Here is a 22,023-nt window from a genome sequence, read left to right as displayed (position 1 = left end):
TTTTTTTTTTTTTTTTTTTTTGCTTAACGTACATATCATAGAGTATTTGAGTATATAATGAGTATATGTTAATGGGATATGCTAATGATATCATCGTATCTAGCATATCTCTCTGTTTAATAAGCATATATTCGCCTATGTCTATAAAGGCAATGCATATATTCTTCTTAGGAAACTAGGTTATTTCCATAGCACTGTATAAATACTTTGGCTACTTTGGCCGTAAGACACAACAAGAAATACAGAAAACCTTAATACTTCTTGGTTTCTGACATATGTGTAGTTACTTTACTTATATAGAGCTATGAGATGATAAAATTAAATGGTAGAAGAAGAGTGTGATATTTACCTATGAATAGCAGTTGAATTCTGTGGTTTTCAGGTGATATGAGCAAAATAGTGACAAAAAAGTGGATTTCTGAAGTTTATGATGGTTGAGAAACATCACAAACACGACAAACATTATTGCTGATTAAATTAAGATAAATACATATATATCTTTGTTTAAATTACTTTATAGACCTACAAAACATTGTAACTCTATGTGATTTCACAAAAGAATTATATGTTAAAAAAAGATAAATCTATATTTTAGGTAACAATTAATTTAAGCAGAGTAATTAATTTTCCTTTTTTATTATTATTATGACAATTAATTACGAGTCATACTCAATCGATCTCGCAGACAGAGCTAAGTAAGACTCAATCGATCTCATAACCCATGGCTTCCCACTGTTGAGGGACGTGGAAGCCATCATAGTTACTAGTGATGTTCACGTTTTTAAATGTTACAAATAAAATAAATGGTTCCCCATCGCTTATGCATGTCAGCATGTGTATTATATAATAAAGATAGAAACAAGAATACGAGAAACAGACGCCTATATATACATTTTATCTATTGAGTTGTCTTATTGAACTAAGAAATCATTATATGAGAACTCAGGACTGGAGAGAAGAAGATCAAAATGCCTGCTTCCAATGGCTTTTTGCGAGACTAATTTGGACTGCCTCCCCTCTAGCATTTCTTTTAAATTACTTCCCTTCATCCTTTAATTTCTAGCTAGGGCACTGCTTGTTTCCATAGTATGATGAGGAGGAGTTAAAGGAAAGGATCGGATTAAGCTTTTTCTCTTGGTTCTTATGGAGAATATGAAAGTTTAGGTATGAATTATGCATGCTTTTTGAACTCTCAGTTGGTTGTACCAGAAAGAGAACCCCCCTCTAAGATGGTAATAAGGAAAGGATCAAGGCAAGCAAACACATGGGAACAACAAGCCAATCTTAAAATCCTACAAATCAAGTGGCAGCTACCACCTCCAAACAAGCTGAACTACAACATATGATCCAACATATGTTGCATGGGATGGAACGGATTCTATATAAGAAATGGGTGTGGTCAAATGGCTTGGAGCTAAGGCTTTTCCAAAACTAAGACCCATCTTAAAGGCAGAAGCAGCAGCCATCTTATGGGCATTGACGTCAACTTTGGTTCAAAGAGGCCTGTTTTGAAAGTGATTCAAGCTGTTTGGTTCAAGCTTATGGGTGGTTCATCATTGAGCTTGATAAGCAAAAAAGTATACTTGGTAGTTCATAATGGACTAAGTTTGAGTTATTAAAAAAAAAAAAAAATCACATTTATATACATTATTATCCAACTTATAGAAGTTAAAATAAAGTTTAATGTTTGCGTTAAACATTTAAGATATTAAAGTGTTTTCTAAATTTTATTCATGTATTGGACTCACATACGAATGTGTAGCAATAATGATGAATTTTATAATTTATGTATTGGACAGATCACATACGAAAGTGTAACAAGAATCATAGTACCCACACAATTTTAACGTCTAATTTTAATTTGTTACTTTAAAAAGTACAACAAATAGTTTATCAAAATATTATAATATATAACTCATATTTGAGCTTAAATTTTTACTTATTTAAAATTCATATATAAGTTGTCCAGAAAATTCATATACATATCTAATTTTAAATAAGTACCTAATTTTACAATATCTAGCTACATTCCACACAAATTTTACATCAAATATATATTTTTTTTTTTTAAACATAAGAAAAAATGATCAACAATCCATTAAAATCTCTAGACTTCTTGAGGGAGTAGAAAAATAAAGGTTGCCGAAAGAGAAAAACCTTAAATATAAAAACACTAATCACCAAATATGGAAAAGAAAATATCAAACCAAATTTACAAATCCCCTTGCATTTGATAGAAATGGATGTGTTTGAAATCAACCAAACAAAGGTACTTACTTTATTGCATTTTTTCAAACATCCGTGTTATATTTTCTTTCATTTATAATTTGATCTCATTTTAATGTGCGGATTATGTCCATAAATCTCTAATTTCATATATCTATTTGGATTTCAGTACCTAGATCAATGCTCGACTCCCTAATTTATAATGTTTATAAAAGAATCAAATCTCAAATATTTTTCTATTCAAAAAAATATATCAAAGATTGATGCTTTATTTTATTAATATATCAAAAATTCTATATCAAAGTTTATAGACGAACCAAGCTATGGCTTTCGGTGCTATGGAAAAATGACATCTTTGAAAAGTAATGTAGAAAAATATAATTTTTAAAATTTCTTATAAAAATTAAGTCGACGGAAGAGAAAATTAAATCAACATGTAGAAATAATTAAGTTGACAGATTAAAAATTTGACCTTATGAATAAATGAACTTAGAATGAAATAAGTCTAACAAAAATATCAAAGAAAATTTTCTTTATTATGTTAATTTTAAATTACTTATTTATAACTATTTTTATATATTCAAAAATTTAGATAATATTAATTTAAACATAGTAATTAATTTTCCTATTTTATTATTATGACAATTATTGATCACAAGTTTTAGTTAATTTTTTAAATGATGCTTAAATAAATAATGGTATTTTGGTAAAATTTCAGCTAAAAATTTGTAATATGAGGGTAGTTTTCAAATTTCTTATACGATTTGGTGTAATCCACTAATCCTACTACTCGCTAGCTTAAAAGCAAAACCTCTTTTCACCTCCAAATAGAAAAATCATACACACTAAAGTACTAAACCTTTTAGCCAATGAACATATGAGTTTTACGAATCCACCCCAGTTTCACACTTGTTCTATTTCTTTACGGTAGCTGATATTGTCTCTCGGTATATGTTCCTTGAGATCCAAGCTTCCAAAAGGTCAGCTTCCTCCAGCCCCATGGGGATGGGATGGCCAATCATTGGGAACTCGTTTGATATGTTCATAAAACGGCCGACTCATCACCTGATGGATCCACCGCGTCATGGGAAACATGCAAACGGAGATAGCTTGCCTGAGAAGTGCTTAGAGAAAAAGACGAGCCTCTCGCAAACAGAGCTGATTCATACTCAATCAATCCCATCGCTTATGCATGTATCTTGTAACAAAGATAGAAACAAGAATACGAGAAACAGACAACTAATATATACATTACATTTTATTTATTGCGTTGTCTTATTGGACTAAGAAATCATTATAAGAGAACTCAGGACTGGAGAGAAGAAGATCAAAATGCCTGCTTCCAAGCGTGTCTTTTAGTATCGTGATCTGACCTTCCTTAAAGAGTGTGTCCTCTTCCAGTTTCTCTACCTTGCTCTTTAACATCTCCTTCTCTGACTCCAAATCCATGTTTTGCTTTCTGCGTTCCTTCACTTCCTTCCACATCTCTTCTCTTTCCTCCAACACTTTTGGTAATGTAGCCAAGTCTTTAGCAGCTTCATGGAGATTGCTTTCAAGCCGGTTTATGTTTTCGTCCTTCTTCACCATCTGATATGTCCAAATCAAAACCATCAGAACACAACACTCATGGAGCTTTCATTACTTATGACAAAACTCCTAGCCACAAAAAATGTAAAATTCTGAAATACCTGCAGCTTGAGGTCTTTTAGTTGATGATTGTTTACTGAAAGGTTGTCTAACGTTTTCTGGATTTCACGTTGAAGAACTTCATTACCCCGTACTCCTGCTGCTACTTCTGCTTGCAGCTGGTCGATCTCTTCTTCCTTGGAATACAGTTTCTCTCTTAATAAACTCGTGACTAGAGTTTCTGCTCTTAGTTCAGCTCTCAGGGATTTCTAAATCAGATTATAAAGAAAAAAGGCGAATCATTCAGAACAGAGATAAACATGTAAGCCTATGTTGAAATGATATTAGCACGTATTGAGGGATAACATATGAATCATGTATTGGCAAAACTCACCTCCACCGATTGGTTGTTTGGCTCACTATGCTTAGCAGCAGTTGAGCAAGATGATTCTGAATGATCATTGGATTTCTCAAGCAATAAACTTGATACTGTCTGCAAACTCCTCTTCAGGCTTTCAGTTCCACGCCTTATTCCATGAACTCTCATCTCAGATTCAATAAGAAACTGCTCACTCAATCCATTATTCACTGACGGATAGGACTCAGGGAACTGAGCTAGTTTCTCCTTAATGAACTTCAATAACTTGTAACACAGCTGAGTGCTCTCATTTAGCATTGATAGTCCTTGGTCTTGCAAGTGGCATACTCGCATCTTCATCTCATTATCTAGCTTGAAGTTCGTCGCGTCAGCTTCTTCTCCATTTCTTTTGACTCGATTCAGCAGACAGTTATTCTCACGAAGAAGAGATTTAGTTTCAAGCTTCATTGATTCTAGCTCCTTTCTAAGTGACAATTCAACTCCGGCCAACCTTATTTGCTCCATCTGAAGCTTCTTGTCCAGATGTTCTGACGGTTGCTTCTCAATTTCCTCAGAGAGACCATCTCTAAGACCCTCAATAGTCTTCTCTTGTTCCTTGCATGTTCTTAGAAATCTTGTAACAGATTTTCGTAACTCCTTGCATTCCAGATCTTTCTCCTCAAAGTTTCTTCTTACGCAATCAAGATCATCACTACTACCCGAGTAGCTCTCTTGTAACTTGGAGAGGTTTTGCGTAAGATACAAATTCTCTTCACGCAATTCCTCTGTTGTTGCTCCCAACTCCGTAACTGTTTCCTCCAAATGTCTTATCATATCGATGCGCTCAGTTTCCTTTTCATGAAGAGTCGATATCTCTCTCTGGAGTGAGACATTATGCTCAGCAAGCTCTCTGACACGCTCCCTTAGCCTCTTCTCTTCCACCTTGAAACTATCGAGCTTTGAAGCCCACTCACTTGACCTTCTATCAAACTCTTTCTCCAACTCAACCTGCAACTCACTCTTCTCTTTTTCTAGTCTCTTTATATGCAAGTCCCAATCTGTCTTTGCCCGTCTGATCTCTTCCCTCGTAGAAGCCCTCTCATCCATCTGTGACCGCAAGAGACTTAACACTTCAAAAGCCAAGCCTACCCTCTCTTCTTCCATTTGTCTAATATCCCCAACCAAAGATGAAACATCGAAATCACAGTCTGAAAGAAACTTCTTCTCTTCCAGTTCTTCAGAAAGCAACTTCACTCTCTTTTCAGCTTCTTTATATCTCCTTTCTAGCTCTGAACTAACATCTCCTTCCTTACAAACACCGTTAGTTCCCACACACATGTCCTTACCATGTAAGAAAAACTGTTGGTGCTGCTGTTCTGCTCGGTCATCCGCGTAATATTCATTCACCGCTTCATAATGTTCAGCAAGTGGAACAACAAGATTAGCCAAAACATCCGAGTTCGAGTCAAGAGTTTTACCATTGTATCCACCACAAACATCTTGTATTCTGATGGGCTCATAACTCAACGCCTTGGACTTGCCCTGAGTATTATGAGAGAGTCTCTCAATAACGCTTCTTGCAAGTGAACGAGCCGACGCATCCCTCAACCCTTTAGATTTCCGTTTTTCTTTGCCGCCACTATCTGATAACGGTGAAGGGGATTGAGCTCGCGGTGGAAGCCTCCTTCTACTCCCGGAGAGACTACTATGTGATGAACCACTCTTTTGCTTACTCCGTTCTAAATGCTCTTCACCATCAATGTAACGGTCCAAGACATTACTAGAACAGGTTGACAAACTTGCAGATTCTTTAACTTGTCTTTCCGGAGTAAAACATCTGATTCAAAACAATACAAATTAACAACTTGATTCAACTATTTGTTCAATTCAATATAACAAACAAGAAAGAAGAGTCTATATTACTACCGTGACGAATGATTTCGCAGTCGATGCTGGCTGCTTCTAGTAGTAGTAGTAGTAGTAGCATCATTTGAAGAAGCTCCATCAATGAGAAAAGCTGCACAAGACAATGAACGGCTTCGTCTAAAAGCCGCTGCAGCATCAGATACTTCACTACTCTGAGACTTGTTATTCAAATATTGTTGAAACTGATAATCATCTTTTTGCTTGTGAAGCTGTTTATGATCAGTTCCATTACCAGATGATGATTTGAAAAAGAAAAGCTTCTTCATTGGTAATAACAACAAGGTGGAAACTGGAAAGGGCTGTCCACTACAATACCGCAGCTGGAAATCAAAATTAATAGAGATAAGAGTAAGAAAAGGTTCCTCCTTTGTTTAAAAAACAAAAGGCAAAACAGCGCATAGAAAGGGACATTGATTAGAGACAGTAATCATGAAAACATTTTGCAACAAAACAGAGCAGAGAGTGTTGTTGTTATAAAGTTGAAGTCTTACTTAAACACTTAACACGATGAGAACAATTCAAAACCATCTTCTCTATTCTTAAGCTTTGACGAAACCAGATTATGGTTTTAAAAATAGAAAAAACAAACAAGATCAAGATCGCCACTAATTTCTCTATTAAAAAAAAATGAAAATGTCAGAACTTTACTGACAGATCCGTAATCATCGAAGTGAATCGTAAAGACTTAAATTAAAAAGGACTAAACTACCCTTTTAATCTTCCCACTAAAAACCCTAAAAAATCGATACTTTCAATGATTTCGACTAAGTCCACTAACCTGAGCAGAGTAACAATGTTTTTTTTTTGTTTTTGAAATTGAAAAGAGGGTAATGGAGTTTACCATAAACAGAGTCACAGAGGAGATACACTTCAAAACTCGGGAATCGAGGGAGGAGAGGTGGAGGGAAACTCAATCAAACCGAAACTGAAAAGCAGAGTTTTTGACGGCGTTTGTTAAACGTTGACGGAGAGACTTTAATTTAACAAGGAAGAAGCGTTACGGGACGGCGGCAGAGCAAAACAGAGAGGAGAAGTCGAAAGGACGAAAGAGACGGGGGTTTTGTCCGTAAATTAGAATAGCTATAAAGGGTAATTTGGGAAATTTTCCGTTCACTTTTTAAATCCTTTTGGAGGAGCGGGCCATTTTTGGTGTTTTTTTAATCGTGGGCCTAATTGTTTTTAGCTGTGTTTGGTAAGTAAGCATTACTCAATATTGTTTTTTGCCTTTTTCTGGATTTAAACAAAAAAAAAAAAAAAAAAAAAAAAATANGGTAATGTGATCATAATTTTTTTTTTTTTGACATATCAATAAATTAAATGTGATTACCGGATAATGATATAATGTGGACTAAGAAATTTTAGTTATTTTTTTAATTAAATTATAGTTTTTTACTAACTATTGACCAGAGGATTTATTGAAATTAATAGGCATGTAGATTTTTTGGCTACTTTGGAAAAAAAATGATAAGAGATAAGACAACCAGATTAAAGAAATACTGTTTTAATTAATGTAATACTGGAAAAAAAAATTAGAATAACAAAAAGTTAAAGAAATATCATTCCTAATTGTAAAGAAAGAATAAATTATTTTTTACCAAATATTCTAAAGATGAGAATTTACAATCATTGATAAATACGATAAGGATTCATGCATAATCAAATGCTATAATACGACACCGTTTAAGATATGTTTTTTATTTTTTGGGTTGACATTTGTCTCTTTGTGTTCGAGATGTTTCATGTAGCAAGAAAAGACGGGAAAAGTTAATTTATTCATGAACTTACAGTACGTAAAATAACAATAAAACACACGCCAATCTTATTATTGGAATCATCATTAGCACAGGCAGAGTAAGTTACTTGAACTTACAAACACATTAAAAGAAGCATAGTAAAGACACACACCAAATCTTATTGGAAGGTTTCATTTGGTTTAAATAATAATATGATAGAGAAGGTTTTCACTCGGTGGTGGAGATGGGCACGATAGTGACTCCGATGCTGTGAACAACATCGCTAGCTTTTCCATGGATTCCAACGATCTTGTGTCCTTCTTCTCCGAGCGAGAACTTCTCACCAGAATCCATTCCGAACGGCATTGACTCCCTTTTGTTCGTCTTAAACTGGAGACAGACAATTATTGATGCCTCGACTCCGTAAATCTTATCGTAGTACCCATCTATGGTCATTAGGTATTCACCATCTTCAAGCACAAACTGAAAAGATTCAAAACTAACAAAGGATAAGTGTAAATAGTTTAAGAGAATGTATTGAAACAAAAATAAATCTTGTTGTTTATAAAAATGACCTCTTCAGCTCCAAGTAATGTCTTCTTCCCATGGTCATCTCCGGGTACAAGGTCTTTGCCCTTACTGTACTCAAACTTGACAAAGGATACACCATCGTTACCTTGTCCTACAAGTATCTTCCTTACACCGTCGTAGGCACCATCATCCCATGTAACTCCTTCGTTGCCGCCAACTGCTGGTAGTTTCTTGGTTGGAATCAAGGGAGTCGGAGTGGGAACAGGTGCAAAATATGCTCCAAGAGCATCAATAGCTGCATCTTCCTTTCCATGGAACCCAACAAGCCTATGACCCTTTTGTTCCAATACAAACTTCTTACCCACATTATACCCAAAGAATGATGTTCTCCCCTTTGATGTTTCAAACTTAAGTGACGTAATGACGGTACTGGTGAAAATGTTTGGCTTATGATAGGTTGCTTCCACCGATTTGATGTATTCGTCGGGGTAACCAAGCACAAACTGCAAGAAGAAGCAATATTTTAAGAATATTTATTGTCAATTACGAAATACAAGTACATGTATCTATCTACAAGAATTAATGGAATGGGATCATACCATTACAAATAATCCACAACAAAACAATATTATCATTTATATTTGGAACCTAATTAAATTTATGTTGTTTATTGGGCTGCGTATGTATATTGGGCCTCGTTGTATAGTTTGGCCGACTTGTGTGCCGTTACTTGGTTAGCACTCTTTGTTTAGGGTTTGTTGAGTTTATCGAGTCTGTATAAATAAGCCGTGAGGCAGCCGTAACTAACACACACATAATTCATTCAATCTTTACATGGTACCAGAGCATAGATCCTTCTAATTGATCTAAGCTTCTGAATTTCTTTTATCTCTCTTGCTAGTTCTTTTTCTTTTGTTAGTGTCGAAATTCCCTTGTTCGTGAGATGGGGGAGGATGATAAGAAGTTTGTTGAAGCCGGCGTGACCGGTGATAAAGGTGTTGTTGCATCTCCTTATTCGGTGTTTTCTTCTGACAATCCAGGGGCGTTGATCACGTCGGTGCAACTAAAAGGTGATAATTACAACGAGTGGGCTACAGAGATGTTGAATGCTCTGCAAGCAAAAAGAAAGACGGGTTTCATTGACAGGTCTCTAAAGAAGCCGTGTGAGGGACATGCAGATCTGGAGTCGTGGCTGAGTGTGAACTCAATGATTGTAGGATGGTTGAGGACGTCAACTGAACCCCGTGTAAGATCGACGGTGACGTTCATCAACGATGCTCATAAGTTGTGGGAAAACTTGAAGGAACGGTTCTCGGTTGGGAACAAGGTTCGCGTGCATCAACTGATGGCTAAGCTGGCGTCGTGTAAACAAGATGGACAAGCAGTCATTGACTACTATGGACGCCTTGCTAAGATGTGGGAAGAACTCCAAACATATAGACCCCTACCGGCGTGTACGTGTGCAGCAGCGGCGACATATGAAAAGGAGAGAGAAGAAGAAAGAGTTCATCAGTTTGTGATGGGGCTGGATGAGTCGAGGTTTGGGCATGTTGTGACTGCCATCATTGAAGCAGACGTGTTGCCGGATCTCGGAAAAGCTTATAGCAAAGTTATCCGAGAAGAAGATAGACTCAACTCAGCTAAAGCACGTGAATAACAACAAGAAGCTGTTGGTTTTGTGACTCGTCTAGAGCAAGGAAGTGGTGAAACTAGTGGAGGATGTCGTGAATCTCGTAACGGAGATATCTTTGGAGTACATGCCTCCGGTGGAAACAGAGGACGTGATCGACTCTGTTCTAATTGTGGTAGAGCTGGGCATGAAAAGAGTTCATGTTGGCAGATTGTGGGGTATCCCGAATGGTTTTCAGAGAGAGGAGGTCGAGGAGGACGTGGTTCATCACGAGGTGATGGCCGCGGTGGTTATTCCGGTGGACGAGGATGAGGACAAGTGAATGTTGCGTATGCAACAAGTCCTAATCCTACCGGAAATTCTATGGATTTTACTCCGGAGCAAATGATGCAAGCACTCTCGCAGCTGCTTAAGGAAAAATCAAGTGGTGGAAGTGACAAGCTAATGGGTAAGATACGTGGAGATGTGATCCTTGATACAGGAGCTTCACATCATATGACTGGAGACTTGTCGGTTCTTTCGAATCTTAAAAAAACTTTTCCATACACAGTTTGTTTTGCAGATGGAAGTACGACGTTGTCGACACAAACGGGCGTGTTCCGTTTATCAGATCGTATAAGCTTATACGATGTTTTATATGTCCCAGACTTGACTTGTTCATTAGTCTCGGTTTCAAAACTTTTGAAACATTCCAATTGTTTTGCCTTTTTGACCGATGCGGTGTGTGTTTTACAGGACCGGTTTTCGAGGACGCTGATTGGAGCCGGGAAAGAACGTGATGGAGTCTATTACTTTACGGATGTTCAGGCTGCTCGAGTAAACAAGACAGTCCGGAAAATTGATGCGGTTTTGTGGCATCAGCGGTTAGGACATCCCTCGTTTTCAGTACTATCTACTATGCCTTTGTTTTCTGGTGTTTCTGTTAGTCCAAGTTCATGTGAGACCAGTTTTCAGGCTAAGCAAACTAGAGAGATGTTTTCTGATAGTATTAATAAAACAAGCGAATGCTTTTCTTTGATTCATGTTGATGTTTGGGGTCCGTACCGTATCAAAGCTTCAAATGGTGCAGCTTATTTTTTGACAATTTTGGATGATTTTTCACGCACAGTGTGGACGTTTTTGTTGTTGGAAAAATCAGAAGTTAAGAATGTTCTACAAAATTTTTGTGCCTACTCAGAAAAACAGTTTGGAAAAGCAGTTAAAATGGTTAGGAGTGATAATGGAACAGAGTTTCTATGTTTGTCTTCTTTCTTTCGGGAAAAAGGTATTGTGCATCAAACGACTTGTGTGGGAACACCACAACAAAATGGTAGAGTGGAAAGAAAGCATCGGCATCTCCTCAATGTCGCAAGATCTTTGTTGTTTGGAGCACACTTACCTACAAAATTTTGGGGAGAAGCGGTCTTAACCGCAGCACATGTTATTAATTTGACACCAACGAAGCTGCTTCACAACAAATGTCCTCATGAGGTGTTGTTTGGACAACAGCCGGTGTATGACGATTTGCGAGTGTTTGGCTCATTGTGTTATGCACACAAGCAGATACGAGACAAAGACAAGTTTGTTCCTCGTAGTAGAAAGTGTGTGTTTGTGGGTTACCCCTACGGAAAGAAAGGTTAGAAGTTATACGACTTGGACACAAATGAATTCTTTGTCTCGCGTGACGTGATATTCAAGGAAGGTGAATTTCCTTTCTCTACTCAGACGGAAGTAGAGCCATCTCGTGGTGATCTAGTTGGCACAAGTGATACTGATTGGCTTATTCATGAGTCGGAACTCATTGGAAACAGGGGGAGTGTTAGTGACTCCGACGATAGGGGGAGTCCTGTGACGGGTGGTTTGGCTGGTGATGTTGCTGACCCAGAAGTACTAGAAGCTGGTCCGGCCGAGCTTGATGGTGCAATTATCGAAGTTGGTCCCATTGTCCCGACTAGTCTGTCGCCTGTTGTTGACGAGTCTAGTTCTAATAACCAGAATACTGTCGTGCCTCAGCCCGAACCTGAAATGGGACAAGGCAAACGTGTCAAGTTACCGTCTGTTCGTTTAAATGATTATGTATTAGCAAGTGACTCCTCTCATCACGTTCTTCCCGGTCTCTCCACCAGCTCGCCTCACGACACGGTCCAAGGTAATTCACTCTATCCTTTGACTGATTTTATTACTGATGCACGGTTTTCTCCTCGGCATCAAGCGTTTCTTGCAGCTGTAAGCGCAACAGTGGAGCCACGAAGTTATAAAGAGGCTATAAAAGATAAGCGTTGGACAAATGCTATGGGTCAAGAGGTAGGAGCTCTTGAGGAAACAAACACATTTAGTGCTGCAGATTTGCCTCCTGGAAAGGTTGCCCTTGATACAATGTGGGTTTATAAAATCAAGTATCATTCTAATGGGAGCATTGAGCGGTATAAGGCAAGACTCGTGGTGTTGGGAAATCGGCAAGTTGCTGGTCGGGATTTTGCTGAAACTTTTGCACCGGTGGTCAAAATGACTACAGTGCGAGCTTTGTTACGTATTGTAGCTGCAAATAATTGGGAAGTGCATCAAATGGACGTGCACAATGCTTTTCTCCATGGTGATCTCCGTGAAGAGGTGTATATCAAGCTTCCGCAAGGTTTTACGCATTCAGTTCCGAATAAAGTTCTTCGATTACACAAAGCTCTTTATGGCTTACGCCAAGCACCCCGATGTTGGTATGAAAAGCTCTCTACTGCTCTCGCCAAGGCTGGTTTTATTCAATCTTATTCAGACTACTCTTTGTTTACCTACACACGTGGACGTGTCGAGATTCGAGTCTTAGTTTATGTTGATGATCTTGTTGTTTGCGGCAATGATGGGGACGCCATTCGCAAATTTAAAACATATCTCGGAGAGTGTTTTCGTATGAAGGATTTGGGGAAGCTTAAATACTTCCTCGGCATTGAGATTGCCCGTAATGAAGAAGGTTTTATGTTGACACAACGGAAATATGCTTTGGATATTGTAAGTGAAACAGGGTTGCTTGGTTCTAGGCCCGCGGTTACACCAATGGAACAAAATCATCACTTAGCTTCCGATACTAGTCCTTTTCTCCCGGAGCCCGCATCGTATCGACGACTAGTGGGTCGTCTTATCTATCTCGCTAATACTCGACCTGATCTTTCATACTCTGTTCACATTTTGTCCCAATTTATGCAAAAGCCGCGGGAGAGGCACTTGGAGGCGGCGTTACGTGTAGTCAAGTATCTTAAAGGCACAGCGGGGCAAGGTATTTTACTTAGTTCACGTACAGACCTAGAACTCTCGGTTTATTGCGATGCCGACTGGGGTACATGTTCGTTGTCTCGTCGTTCTTTAACCGCCTATGTCGCTTTGTTTGGTGGCTCTCCGATCTCTTGGAAGACTAAGAAGCAAAAGGTGGTGTCACAGTCGTCTTGTGAGGCTGAGTATCGTGCCATGTCTATTGCTACGCGTGAGATAATGTGGTTGCGACAACTATTTAAAGATTTGGGTTTCCCACCAACTGCTCCTTCTCGTCTCTTTTGTGATAGTAAGTCTGCACTTTATATTGCTGCTAATCCTGTTTTTCACGAAAGGACGAAACACATAGAGATCGATTGTCATCGGGTACGTGATGCTATTAAAAGTGGAGTTCTTACAACTGCGCACATCGGTACTAAGGAGCAATTGGCGGATCTTTTAACAAAAGCTTTAGGCAAAGTTCAGTTTAGTATTTTAATGTCCAAGTTGGGCGTTTGTAATCTTCACGCTCCATCTTGAGGGGGAGTATTGGGCTGCGTATGTATATTGGGCCTCGTTGTATAGTTTGACCGACTTGTGTGCCGTTACTTGGTTAGCACTCTTTGTTTAGGGTTTGTTGAGTTTATCGAGTCTGTATAAATAAGCCGTGAGGCAGCCGTAAATAACACACACATAATTCATTCAATCTTTACATTGTTCTACTATGTCATTTTAGAGTTAACTTGACATAAATCATTTTGAGAATTATTGAACTAGTTGTGTATAAGAACTAGTAATTAAAATTACCTCGGATGGTGTTTTTCCTTTCACTCCGTGGTGACATGTCTTTGCTTCCCCGCCTTTCTCGTACTCAAGCTCTAAATAAGTGATACGAGAATTATCTTGACTAATGTGCACCGTTTTAATGCCATCGTAAAAACCATCATCCCAAACACGCCCGTCTGTACCACCTTGGGCTTCCAGCTTGTATAGAGGGAACGGCGTGGTTGCCAATTCAAAGTAAACTCCAAGAGCGTCGAGAGCATCACCGGCCCGTCCATGGAACCCTACGATCTTTCTTCCCTCATCCTCAAAAAGAAACTTTGTACCGCTCGTTATTCCAAATAAGTTTGGACCAAACGTTGGAGAGCTTCTACCCTTTGAGGTCTTGAAGACGAGGGATGTGATCACCTTTGTGGCAAGCAGAGCCACTGTGTGGTAGCTTCCCTCCACCGTTATGATGTGTTCGTCCGGATATTGAAGTGAAAACTGCATATGACTTAATATTAGGTTTAGAACATTCTCAAGATTTTATTAGTCCTATAATAATATCGAATTTTGGGTTTATAATAAAGGTGTCTTAGGGTTTGTATTAGAGACTAAAGGGTACGTTTCCGTCTTGTTTATGACTTACAGGTTTCATCCAAATTTATCCGAATTCACAAGAGCCATTCGTACTAGTATTGCAAAAAATGAAGGAGAAAAATGGAGAATAGTCTAGTGGAGAACCTCTTTAGGGTGTTGATCTGTTGTCCCATGTTCCCGTGCTACTACTTCGCCGTCTTCCTTCACGTACTCAAATTTGACGTAAGTGATACGGTTGAGATCTTGCCCTACATACACTTTTCTTACACCTTCATATACATCGTCGTCCCATTCCTGTCCTCCTTCACCACCGCAGAGTGCCAACTTCCGGTACATCCTCGCCATTTCGAATCTTCAAATATTGGAAAAAGAAATATTATTTCTTCTATATATAATCCAATAAAGTATATAGTGTTCTATAAGCTGGTCTGCGGTTAATTTTACACAACTACCATGATAACGTTGTAGCCTTATTCATTTACATAGCAAGAACACCAAAATGGTCAAAGAAACACAAATTAATAGAACACCAATGATTGGTAACTATTTACTGTGCGCTTTGATAGCTCTATTATTGGTAATTTGGTGTAATATAAATTATTTACGATTAAAAGTGTTTCGTATATTATCACTGTTTGGATCCCTTACTACACTTATCGCTCACACTTTCCCTTCTCTTAAAGATTTTAATTGTGATACGATCTCTTTGATATATATTACATTTAGACCAAAATAAAACACATATATAGCACGATCTTTTCTCCACCAATATATAGCAGAATCTTTTGTGAAGTAGTAGCTAAGTTCAACAATTAAACGTAAAAGACCTCATATTAAATTACTTTTCTCTTTCTTAACCCAAATTGTAGAATGATTAAACACCTAGCTAGTTACTACTTCACAAAACATATTAATGTTACGGATAATCTTGGCTACGCTACAAAAAGAAACAACAACAAAAAAAAAATTACAAGAATGAAGAGCTATACTTCTTCGAAAACAAAACAACAATAAGAGAAGAGAGATACCAATAAATTCTTGAGCTCTGATTGATAGAAGATATGAACCTTATCGCCTTATGGATGTGTTGAAATATGTGTATACTAATTGACAATCTTTGAAACATTTTAATAATCAACTCGTGGTTCACGAGGGCCTCCGTCAGAAATGCGAATAAGAATACACTATAATAAACCAAAAATAATAGTATACAGATGAATTAATTATTTTTGATGAAAAGAGGTTTTAAATAAAATTGCAACAATTCTTTTTCAGAGAGCTAAAGGGAGGAGAGAAAAAACCATTTATCTCTTTAATTATAAATAGTAATTATACTAAAAATCCAATTAACTTTTAAAAATATACTATTTTGCAAAAATATCCAATTTATTTTGTATTTTTGGTGATCTTAACCCACAAAGTATTTTCTTTTCTTTCTCTTTCCCTCTCCAAAGAAATTGTTACAATTTCATTTGAATTTTTTTGTTTTTCATCAAAACCATAATTCATTCATCTCCACGCGTTAATGTATATTGCATAGTCAATGAAATTGAAATATATACATTTTTAGTTCATCTCCAAACCATAAACCTTTTTAATCAAGAAAGCATTGGATGAAATTGAAGTATACAGCTTTTCCGAACTTTGAAAAATCAACTATTGTTTTCAGATTAATTTTAAAATTTAAATTACTATACATTAATATGGACATTATCTAAGTTCTATAAAAGACTTGAGATTTTAGTATTTAAATTTAAACTACCACCTATAATCTCTATGCACAAGTTTACCACATATAATCTCTAACTTTAAATTTTAAAAGTATTGCAAAATCAAAACCAAAATTTATTTGTGTATGGTTAGATTATAGTTGGAGAGGAGCATCTCTAATTAATTAGTTGATGAAAATGTAGAACAGCCAAAAAAAATAAGTGAAGAGAGAAAATACATAAAAAGTACCTAAAATAAATGAAAGAAATTGGATAAGAATGATCAGAGTGATATTCATCCATATTAAAAAATTTTGATATCTAACTTAACATATTAATTTATTAGTTATCATTATACTTCACCTCTCATTTTTATATATGAGTCTATTTTGTGAAACAAATAAATTATCATATTATTTATTATAACTAAAAAATAATTTTATTTCTGGATATACCATAAGTTAAAAATTTTAAAAACAAATATAAATTGTTCAATCTATAAAATATTCAAGCTTTAGTAATATTATTGTTTTAAAATAATATCTATTGAATTAAAATTTTTACTGAGTAACAGGTCAAAATTTGAATATTTAAATTCAATTTCTTATTTTTTTGTTGAGTTTTATAACTTTATATAATATAATAAACTTTAAATAATTTCTTTTGCAATTTTGAAACTCGATATAAAAGTTAGAAACTATAAACACTCTAAATTGATTTGTTATAGCAATGTCAATAATATGTCACTATAATATGAAATAATTTCAAGAAACTAAGTATATTAAAACAAAAAGTATAATAATATATTAAATTACTGATAATATAATAACTCGCTTTTTAAAAACCAAATTTACAAAATTATGTCTCATGATGTAGAATATACATTGTTGAAATGACTTCACATACATAAACTAATACAATATATTAAAATTTTATTTTAAAATAAAAAAATATACAAAATTTTGTATAAAATAAAATTTAACCAGTGTTGTAGCACGTATACTTATATAGAATCATTAACAATATAAAACTTACAAAATAAATGTATTTTCTCAAGTCATCATATTTAGCATATGATTTTATTGCATAATGTTTTATCCAAAAATTTTTTAAAAAATCACATAAATTATATTTTATATAAAAATTAGAATAAAAATAAAATGAATTTTAACCCGTGCTATAACACTGATCTTAATTAGTTAATAATGCTAATTCATCAACCAAAATAAGGGTTTAATTAATTAATTAATTTTTTGTTTGGTTTTAGTTCTCAAGAGTTCTCTCTCCTGGTGAAGCTGATGTCGTCATAACAAACATGAATTATTTTCCCAAACTGATACCCTAACCCTTCCCCTTGAAGGGATGCAAATACAAATAGTAGGAAATTAACAGATTGGGATAAGAAGAGAAACCAAAACCATCATAATCTCTTAATAGATGAAAGGCCAATAATATCAAGCCTAAATGGGCCTGATGGATGAGATGATTGAATCAATTCCATTGATCCACGCCATCGGAGAAGTTCCATTTACCTTCCATCAAATCATCGAAATATCCGCATAAGACGAGGTATAGCTAGAGGAAGTACAAGCGATAACAGACTCTGTTTTTGAATCAATAACAGTCTCGGATTGTGACTCGGCTTCTGCTTGAATCAATAACAAGCTAATTTGATCTCTGTTTTCTGAATGACGATATTTTTTTACAAAAAAAAAATGCCTTTTAGAAACTTTCCCTTTTTGTTTTTTGTTTTTTTTCCTTTTTCTTTTGAACAATCTATTAACTCTCCTGTCTATAAAAGAACCCTATAAATCTCGACAGAACCCTATAAATTCCAATCAACCTTAAAAATCTAGCCCTAATCTTTTTGTGTGAGAGAGGATAGGTCGATCAAATCCCAGAAGATGCCTAACATGCAGACTAAATCGCTGTGTTTGGACGATCTTAGTGATCGGGAAATTCTTGAGTATAGGTATGAATCGATTCTTCTTGTAAACTTGTTCAACAAATTTTTACCCGATAATCTCTGAGTCTCGACTAATATGTTTAATCTTTTTCCTGGCTTTTCAGATTGGAGTGGGAAGGTTTCACCGAATACAAGATGCAAAGTGATGGAAATTGCCAGGTAATGAATGTTTCTAAATCAAATTATACTCAACGAACTTTATATATATTTGTTTGATCGTATTATTATGATTTATTAAGAATAACCCTTTTCTTGGTTTTTGTCAATTCTATTTCAGTTCCGTGCTTTAGCTGATCAACTTTATAAAAACTCGGCTCTTCATAAACTTGTTAGACAAGAAATCGTACAACAGGTAAATCAATCTTGAAACTTTTCCTAACTTTTGCATAAAGATTGTCATCTTTTTTTTTTTTTTTTACGTGTAGTAGCTAGTTTCATATATGATGATTGATTGATGATTCTGTTTTCCTCATCAGCTTAAAACTCATCCAAAGATGTACAAAGAATTTATTAATAACATGAGCTTCTCCGAGTATGTCAAGAACATGTCCAAGAACTCCGAATGGGGCGATGAAGTCACAATAAAAGCCGCTGCCGATTTGTATGTAGTCAAAATAGTACTCGTTACATCAATCAAACAGACTCCATTGATTGAGTTTTTGCCCAAGTCTCAAAAAGAACCCGACAGAGTCATTCATCTGAGCTATCTCTCAGGGATCCATTTCAACTCCATCCACCAAAAAAAAGGTTAGCCTTCTCTTCTTTCTTAATAGTATACCTCGTCTTTCCCTCTTTAGATAAATACTGTATCATTCTTACTCTTCGTCTTGTTGTTTACTTCAGATCCAGGTTTTGGTTCTGCCTCGATGAAGAAGCTACATAGGAAGAAGGAGAAGGAGCAGAAGAAAATTGAGGAGGAGCGGAAGAAAAAGGAGGAGGAGGAGGAGAGAGTAAGGAAGGAGAAGGAGCAGGAGGAGAAGAAAAGAGACAAGGAGGAGAAGAAAAGAGATAAGGAGGAGAGGAAGATGGCGAAGGTGAAGAAGGAGAAGAAGGAGAAGAAGAACAAGGATAAACATTTTCACTTTTCTGATATGATGTCAATACTTGAACAAGAAGATTATTCGTTTTTCTAAAATTAAGAGTATCATAACGTTTTAATAAGATTTTTCCATCTTCCCCTGTTTGGTGTTCTGTTTTATTATATTTTTACTCTGTTTTACAACATAAATTGGTGCTTACTTCTGTTCCAATTAGCGAGGGAGTATTGCATGGTTCAGGCGTTCAGCTAGATTGTTAATCACTCTTACCTCTATTCTCTCATAACTCTGGTTAATAGCAATATTTTCTGATGGACAAATCATCTGTACGTAGAAATTTTTCTACAAAACCAGTCAGTCATGCCGACTAATTAAATGAAACTTCCAATAAGAAATAGTGTGAATTCTCTTTAACTCTCCTACAGTGCTACTTCTAATGTGTTTGTAGTTAAGTTGAAGTCCTCACTGTTTCTGCCAAAAGTCCAATAAGAATGGTGTGTCTTCTCTTTTTACTTGTTGGTAAGAAAATCCTGGCCTACCATACAAGCTAAGCTCAAGTTACTCTTGTGTTATCCCCGCCAGCATTCAAAGAGATGGAAACTCTACATGACAATAATAAGATGTAACAAGGAAATAATAATTTTATTTTTAAATGTTATAGTGTCGCTATGCTAGGATTATAGAGTCACCGATCGATGAAGCACTAAAAACATTTATCAGCACTTTTTGAAATTATTCAATAGACTATATTCACATATCACAACAGTCAACTACCTGCCTTTCGCTTACAACACATTGCCCGAAAGGCCATAGATCCACGCCATGGAAGCGGTTCTAATTATCTTCCATCAAATTTTCCACATAAGACGAGGTAGAGGAAGTACAAGTGAGCGTCATGGAATCTTGATCCTCTCACCATTCAAGAAATTTACCCTGAGATGTGTCAGATCTAGAGTAGCCAACATGCACTGCCTACTGATGTGGACAAAGCTTTTCTCATCTATTATTCTTGCTCCTTGTAACATCTCGAAGACAAAGAGACACAAATGTTTTTTGTTTTTAAATGCTTTCTCATTGCTGTTCTCCGTACACTCACTTTGCTCATCTTAAAATTAATGCCATTTTTGAAATTAAAGTATAATAACCCTATATAAATACTACGATCAAACATTAGCGCTAACTTGACTAATATTAGAAGAATGCCACAAACATTCTAATGGATCATCAAAGTAGGAACAAAGATAAATATGATATTACACATTGCGTAAGATCAAATGAATGATAGATACATGTTATCTCATTAAACTTTGCTTCATACGTGTTATCTTGTAAAAATTGTTCACACTCGCTCTGCTTCTATATGTCATTTAACTTACGTGGACATATAGACATGTGTAGATGAATAATGGGCCCAATTAAAAGCCTTTGCATATAGACTGTAGATGAATAATAGCAACATTTTCTGATGTACAAAATTAATTATCATCACCAAAGATAGGAAATAATAGTTACTCTTTATTTTAAGGGGCAAAGAGATACGTGATCATCATATTCATTTACCTTTTGTAGTTGACGTGAATCATTTGGTTAATTGGAAACACACAAATTTAAAAAGGGCAAGAGAGAGGCATACAATTCGATTAATTTTTTGAAACTCCTAAAAGGATTTCAACGTTTTAGGGGTGGTAACTACCCCCGTGTCATGATGTAAACTAACATAGATCCACCCCTAGCTCTACACAGTAACTTAATGGAGCATGACAAATATATGAATAAATTTGTTTATATCTTCCACGGTTCCACCTTAAGAGAGAGATGCGAAAGTAGTTGGAGGTCTATATAAATGAAATGAAGATTGCATGGTAAGAGGAATAACATTGATCCACCCCTCTACAAAGCAACTTAATGGATGGAGCATGACAAATATATGAATAAATTTGTTTATATCATCCACCTAGAGAGAGATGCGAAAGTAGTTAGAGGTTTCTTTTTTATTAATGGTTTGGTCACATAGTTTTCTAATCATCGTTTAGGAAAGATTCCTTGACATTTAGAAAGAAAACATTGACATTTGGGAAGGATTTTTTAAAATTTAGGAAAACATAAAATATGCACAAGATCAAATCATTACCCCTCACTAAATAGAGTTATTTTTGATACATTGAAGCAAAACATAAATAAAGAGTTGTAGAAACTCATTTTTAAAATTTTTGGAAGGATTCCATAACTTTTAAAAATTTAGTAAAGATTTCATATTGTTTAGGAAATCGAATATGAAGTTTCTGAAGGTGTTCCTAAATTTATGGTTTAGGATTGAACTTAGAACTTGTGGCTACCGGGTATTTTTTGCACAAAATTAATCAAATCATTACCCCTCAGTAAATGAAGTAATTTGTGGTACATTGAGGCAATACATAAGTAAAGATTTAGGAACTCATTTTTGAAAACTCATTTTTAAAAAATTTATGAAGGATTTTACTATTTAGGAAAATGTATTTAAAACTTAGGAAGGTCTTCCTAAATTTATGGTTTTGAGGATTAAACTCAAGAACTTGTGGCGATTGGTTCTTATTAGTAGAAAGGTAACATTTCTAGCACTCATTCTAAATCTATAGTTTGTATCAATGATAATTGGTACCTGACTTCATTTTCTTCAAAGCCTGTGAAGTCTCTTAACTAATAACATTACTTATCCAACGT

At 35.7% G+C, this 22,023-nt stretch overlaps 3 protein-coding genes across 4 annotated transcripts; 1 reads left to right on the top strand and 2 right to left on the bottom strand.

Moving 5' to 3' along the window:
• LOC104785513 (calponin homology domain-containing protein DDB_G0272472-like) lies at positions 3,373-7,207 on the bottom strand. 2 transcript variants are annotated; one of them, XM_010510732.1, is made up of 5 exons: positions 6,978-7,207; positions 6,137-6,456; positions 4,247-6,047; positions 3,915-4,121; positions 3,373-3,813 (listed from the first exon to the last, which is right to left on the bottom strand). In XM_010510732.1, exons 1-5 carry the CDS (start codon positions 6,978-6,980, stop codon positions 3,502-3,504), a joined length of 2,643 nt encoding a protein of 880 aa, XP_010509034.1. In that variant the 5' UTR covers positions 6,981-7,207; the 3' UTR covers positions 3,373-3,501. The 2 variants fall into 2 exon arrangements, with proteins under 2 accessions (XP_010509034.1, XP_010509035.1); XM_010510733.2 differs by lacking the exon at positions 6,978-7,207 and adding an exon at positions 6,628-6,759.
• Positions 7,889-15,708, bottom strand: LOC104785512 (jacalin-related lectin 22). Its single transcript, XM_010510729.1, has 5 exons — positions 15,640-15,708; positions 14,756-14,963; positions 14,054-14,515; positions 8,445-8,903; positions 7,889-8,352 (listed from the first exon to the last, which is right to left on the bottom strand). Exons 2-5 carry the CDS (start codon positions 14,954-14,956, stop codon positions 8,098-8,100), a joined length of 1,377 nt encoding a protein of 458 aa, XP_010509031.1. The 5' UTR covers positions 14,957-14,963; positions 15,640-15,708; the 3' UTR covers positions 7,889-8,097.
• On the top strand, positions 17,690-19,419 carry LOC104788898 (OTU domain-containing protein 5-A-like). The gene is made up of 5 exons (XM_019245200.1): positions 17,690-18,292; positions 18,391-18,445; positions 18,564-18,638; positions 18,763-19,033; positions 19,130-19,419. Exons 1-5 carry the CDS (start codon positions 18,225-18,227, stop codon positions 19,417-19,419), a joined length of 759 nt encoding a protein of 252 aa, XP_019100745.1. The 5' UTR covers positions 17,690-18,224.

This window comes from Camelina sativa, chromosome 5 (assembly GCF_000633955.1).
Source record: "Camelina sativa cultivar DH55 chromosome 5, Cs, whole genome shotgun sequence".
NCBI classification, from domain to species: Eukaryota; Viridiplantae; Streptophyta; class Magnoliopsida; order Brassicales; family Brassicaceae; genus Camelina; species Camelina sativa.
This window is presented reverse-complemented; position numbering and strand designations above follow the sequence as displayed.

Coding starts and splice junctions, on each gene's coding strand:
- LOC104785513 (XM_010510732.1), bottom strand. Junction 6,048..6,136: donor CTGCGAAATCATTCGTCACG/GTAGTAATATAG, acceptor GTTTTGAATCAG/ATGTTTTACTCCGGAAAGAC. Junction 4,122..4,246: donor CAAACAACCAATCGGTGGAG/GTGAGTTTTGCC, acceptor AATCTGATTTAG/AAATCCCTGAGAGCTGAACT.
- LOC104788898 (XM_019245200.1), top strand. CDS start 18,225: ATGCCTAACATGCAGACTAAATCGCTGTGTTTGGACGATCTTAGTGAT. Junction 18,446..18,563: donor AAAGTGATGGAAATTGCCAG/GTAATGAATGTT, acceptor ATTCTATTTCAG/TTCCGTGCTTTAGCTGATCA. Junction 18,639..18,762: donor GACAAGAAATCGTACAACAG/GTAAATCAATCT, acceptor TTTCCTCATCAG/CTTAAAACTCATCCAAAGAT.
- LOC104785512 (XM_010510729.1), bottom strand. CDS start 14,956: ATGGCGAGGATGTACCGGAAGTTGGCACTCTGCGGTGGTGAAGGAGGA. Junction 8,904..14,053: donor AAGGAAAAACACCATCCGAG/GTAATTTTAATT, acceptor TTCTTCTTGCAG/TTTGTGCTTGGTTACCCCGA. Junction 8,353..8,444: donor CATTACTTGGAGCTGAAGAG/GTCATTTTTATA, acceptor GAATCTTTTCAG/TTTGTGCTTGAAGATGGTGA.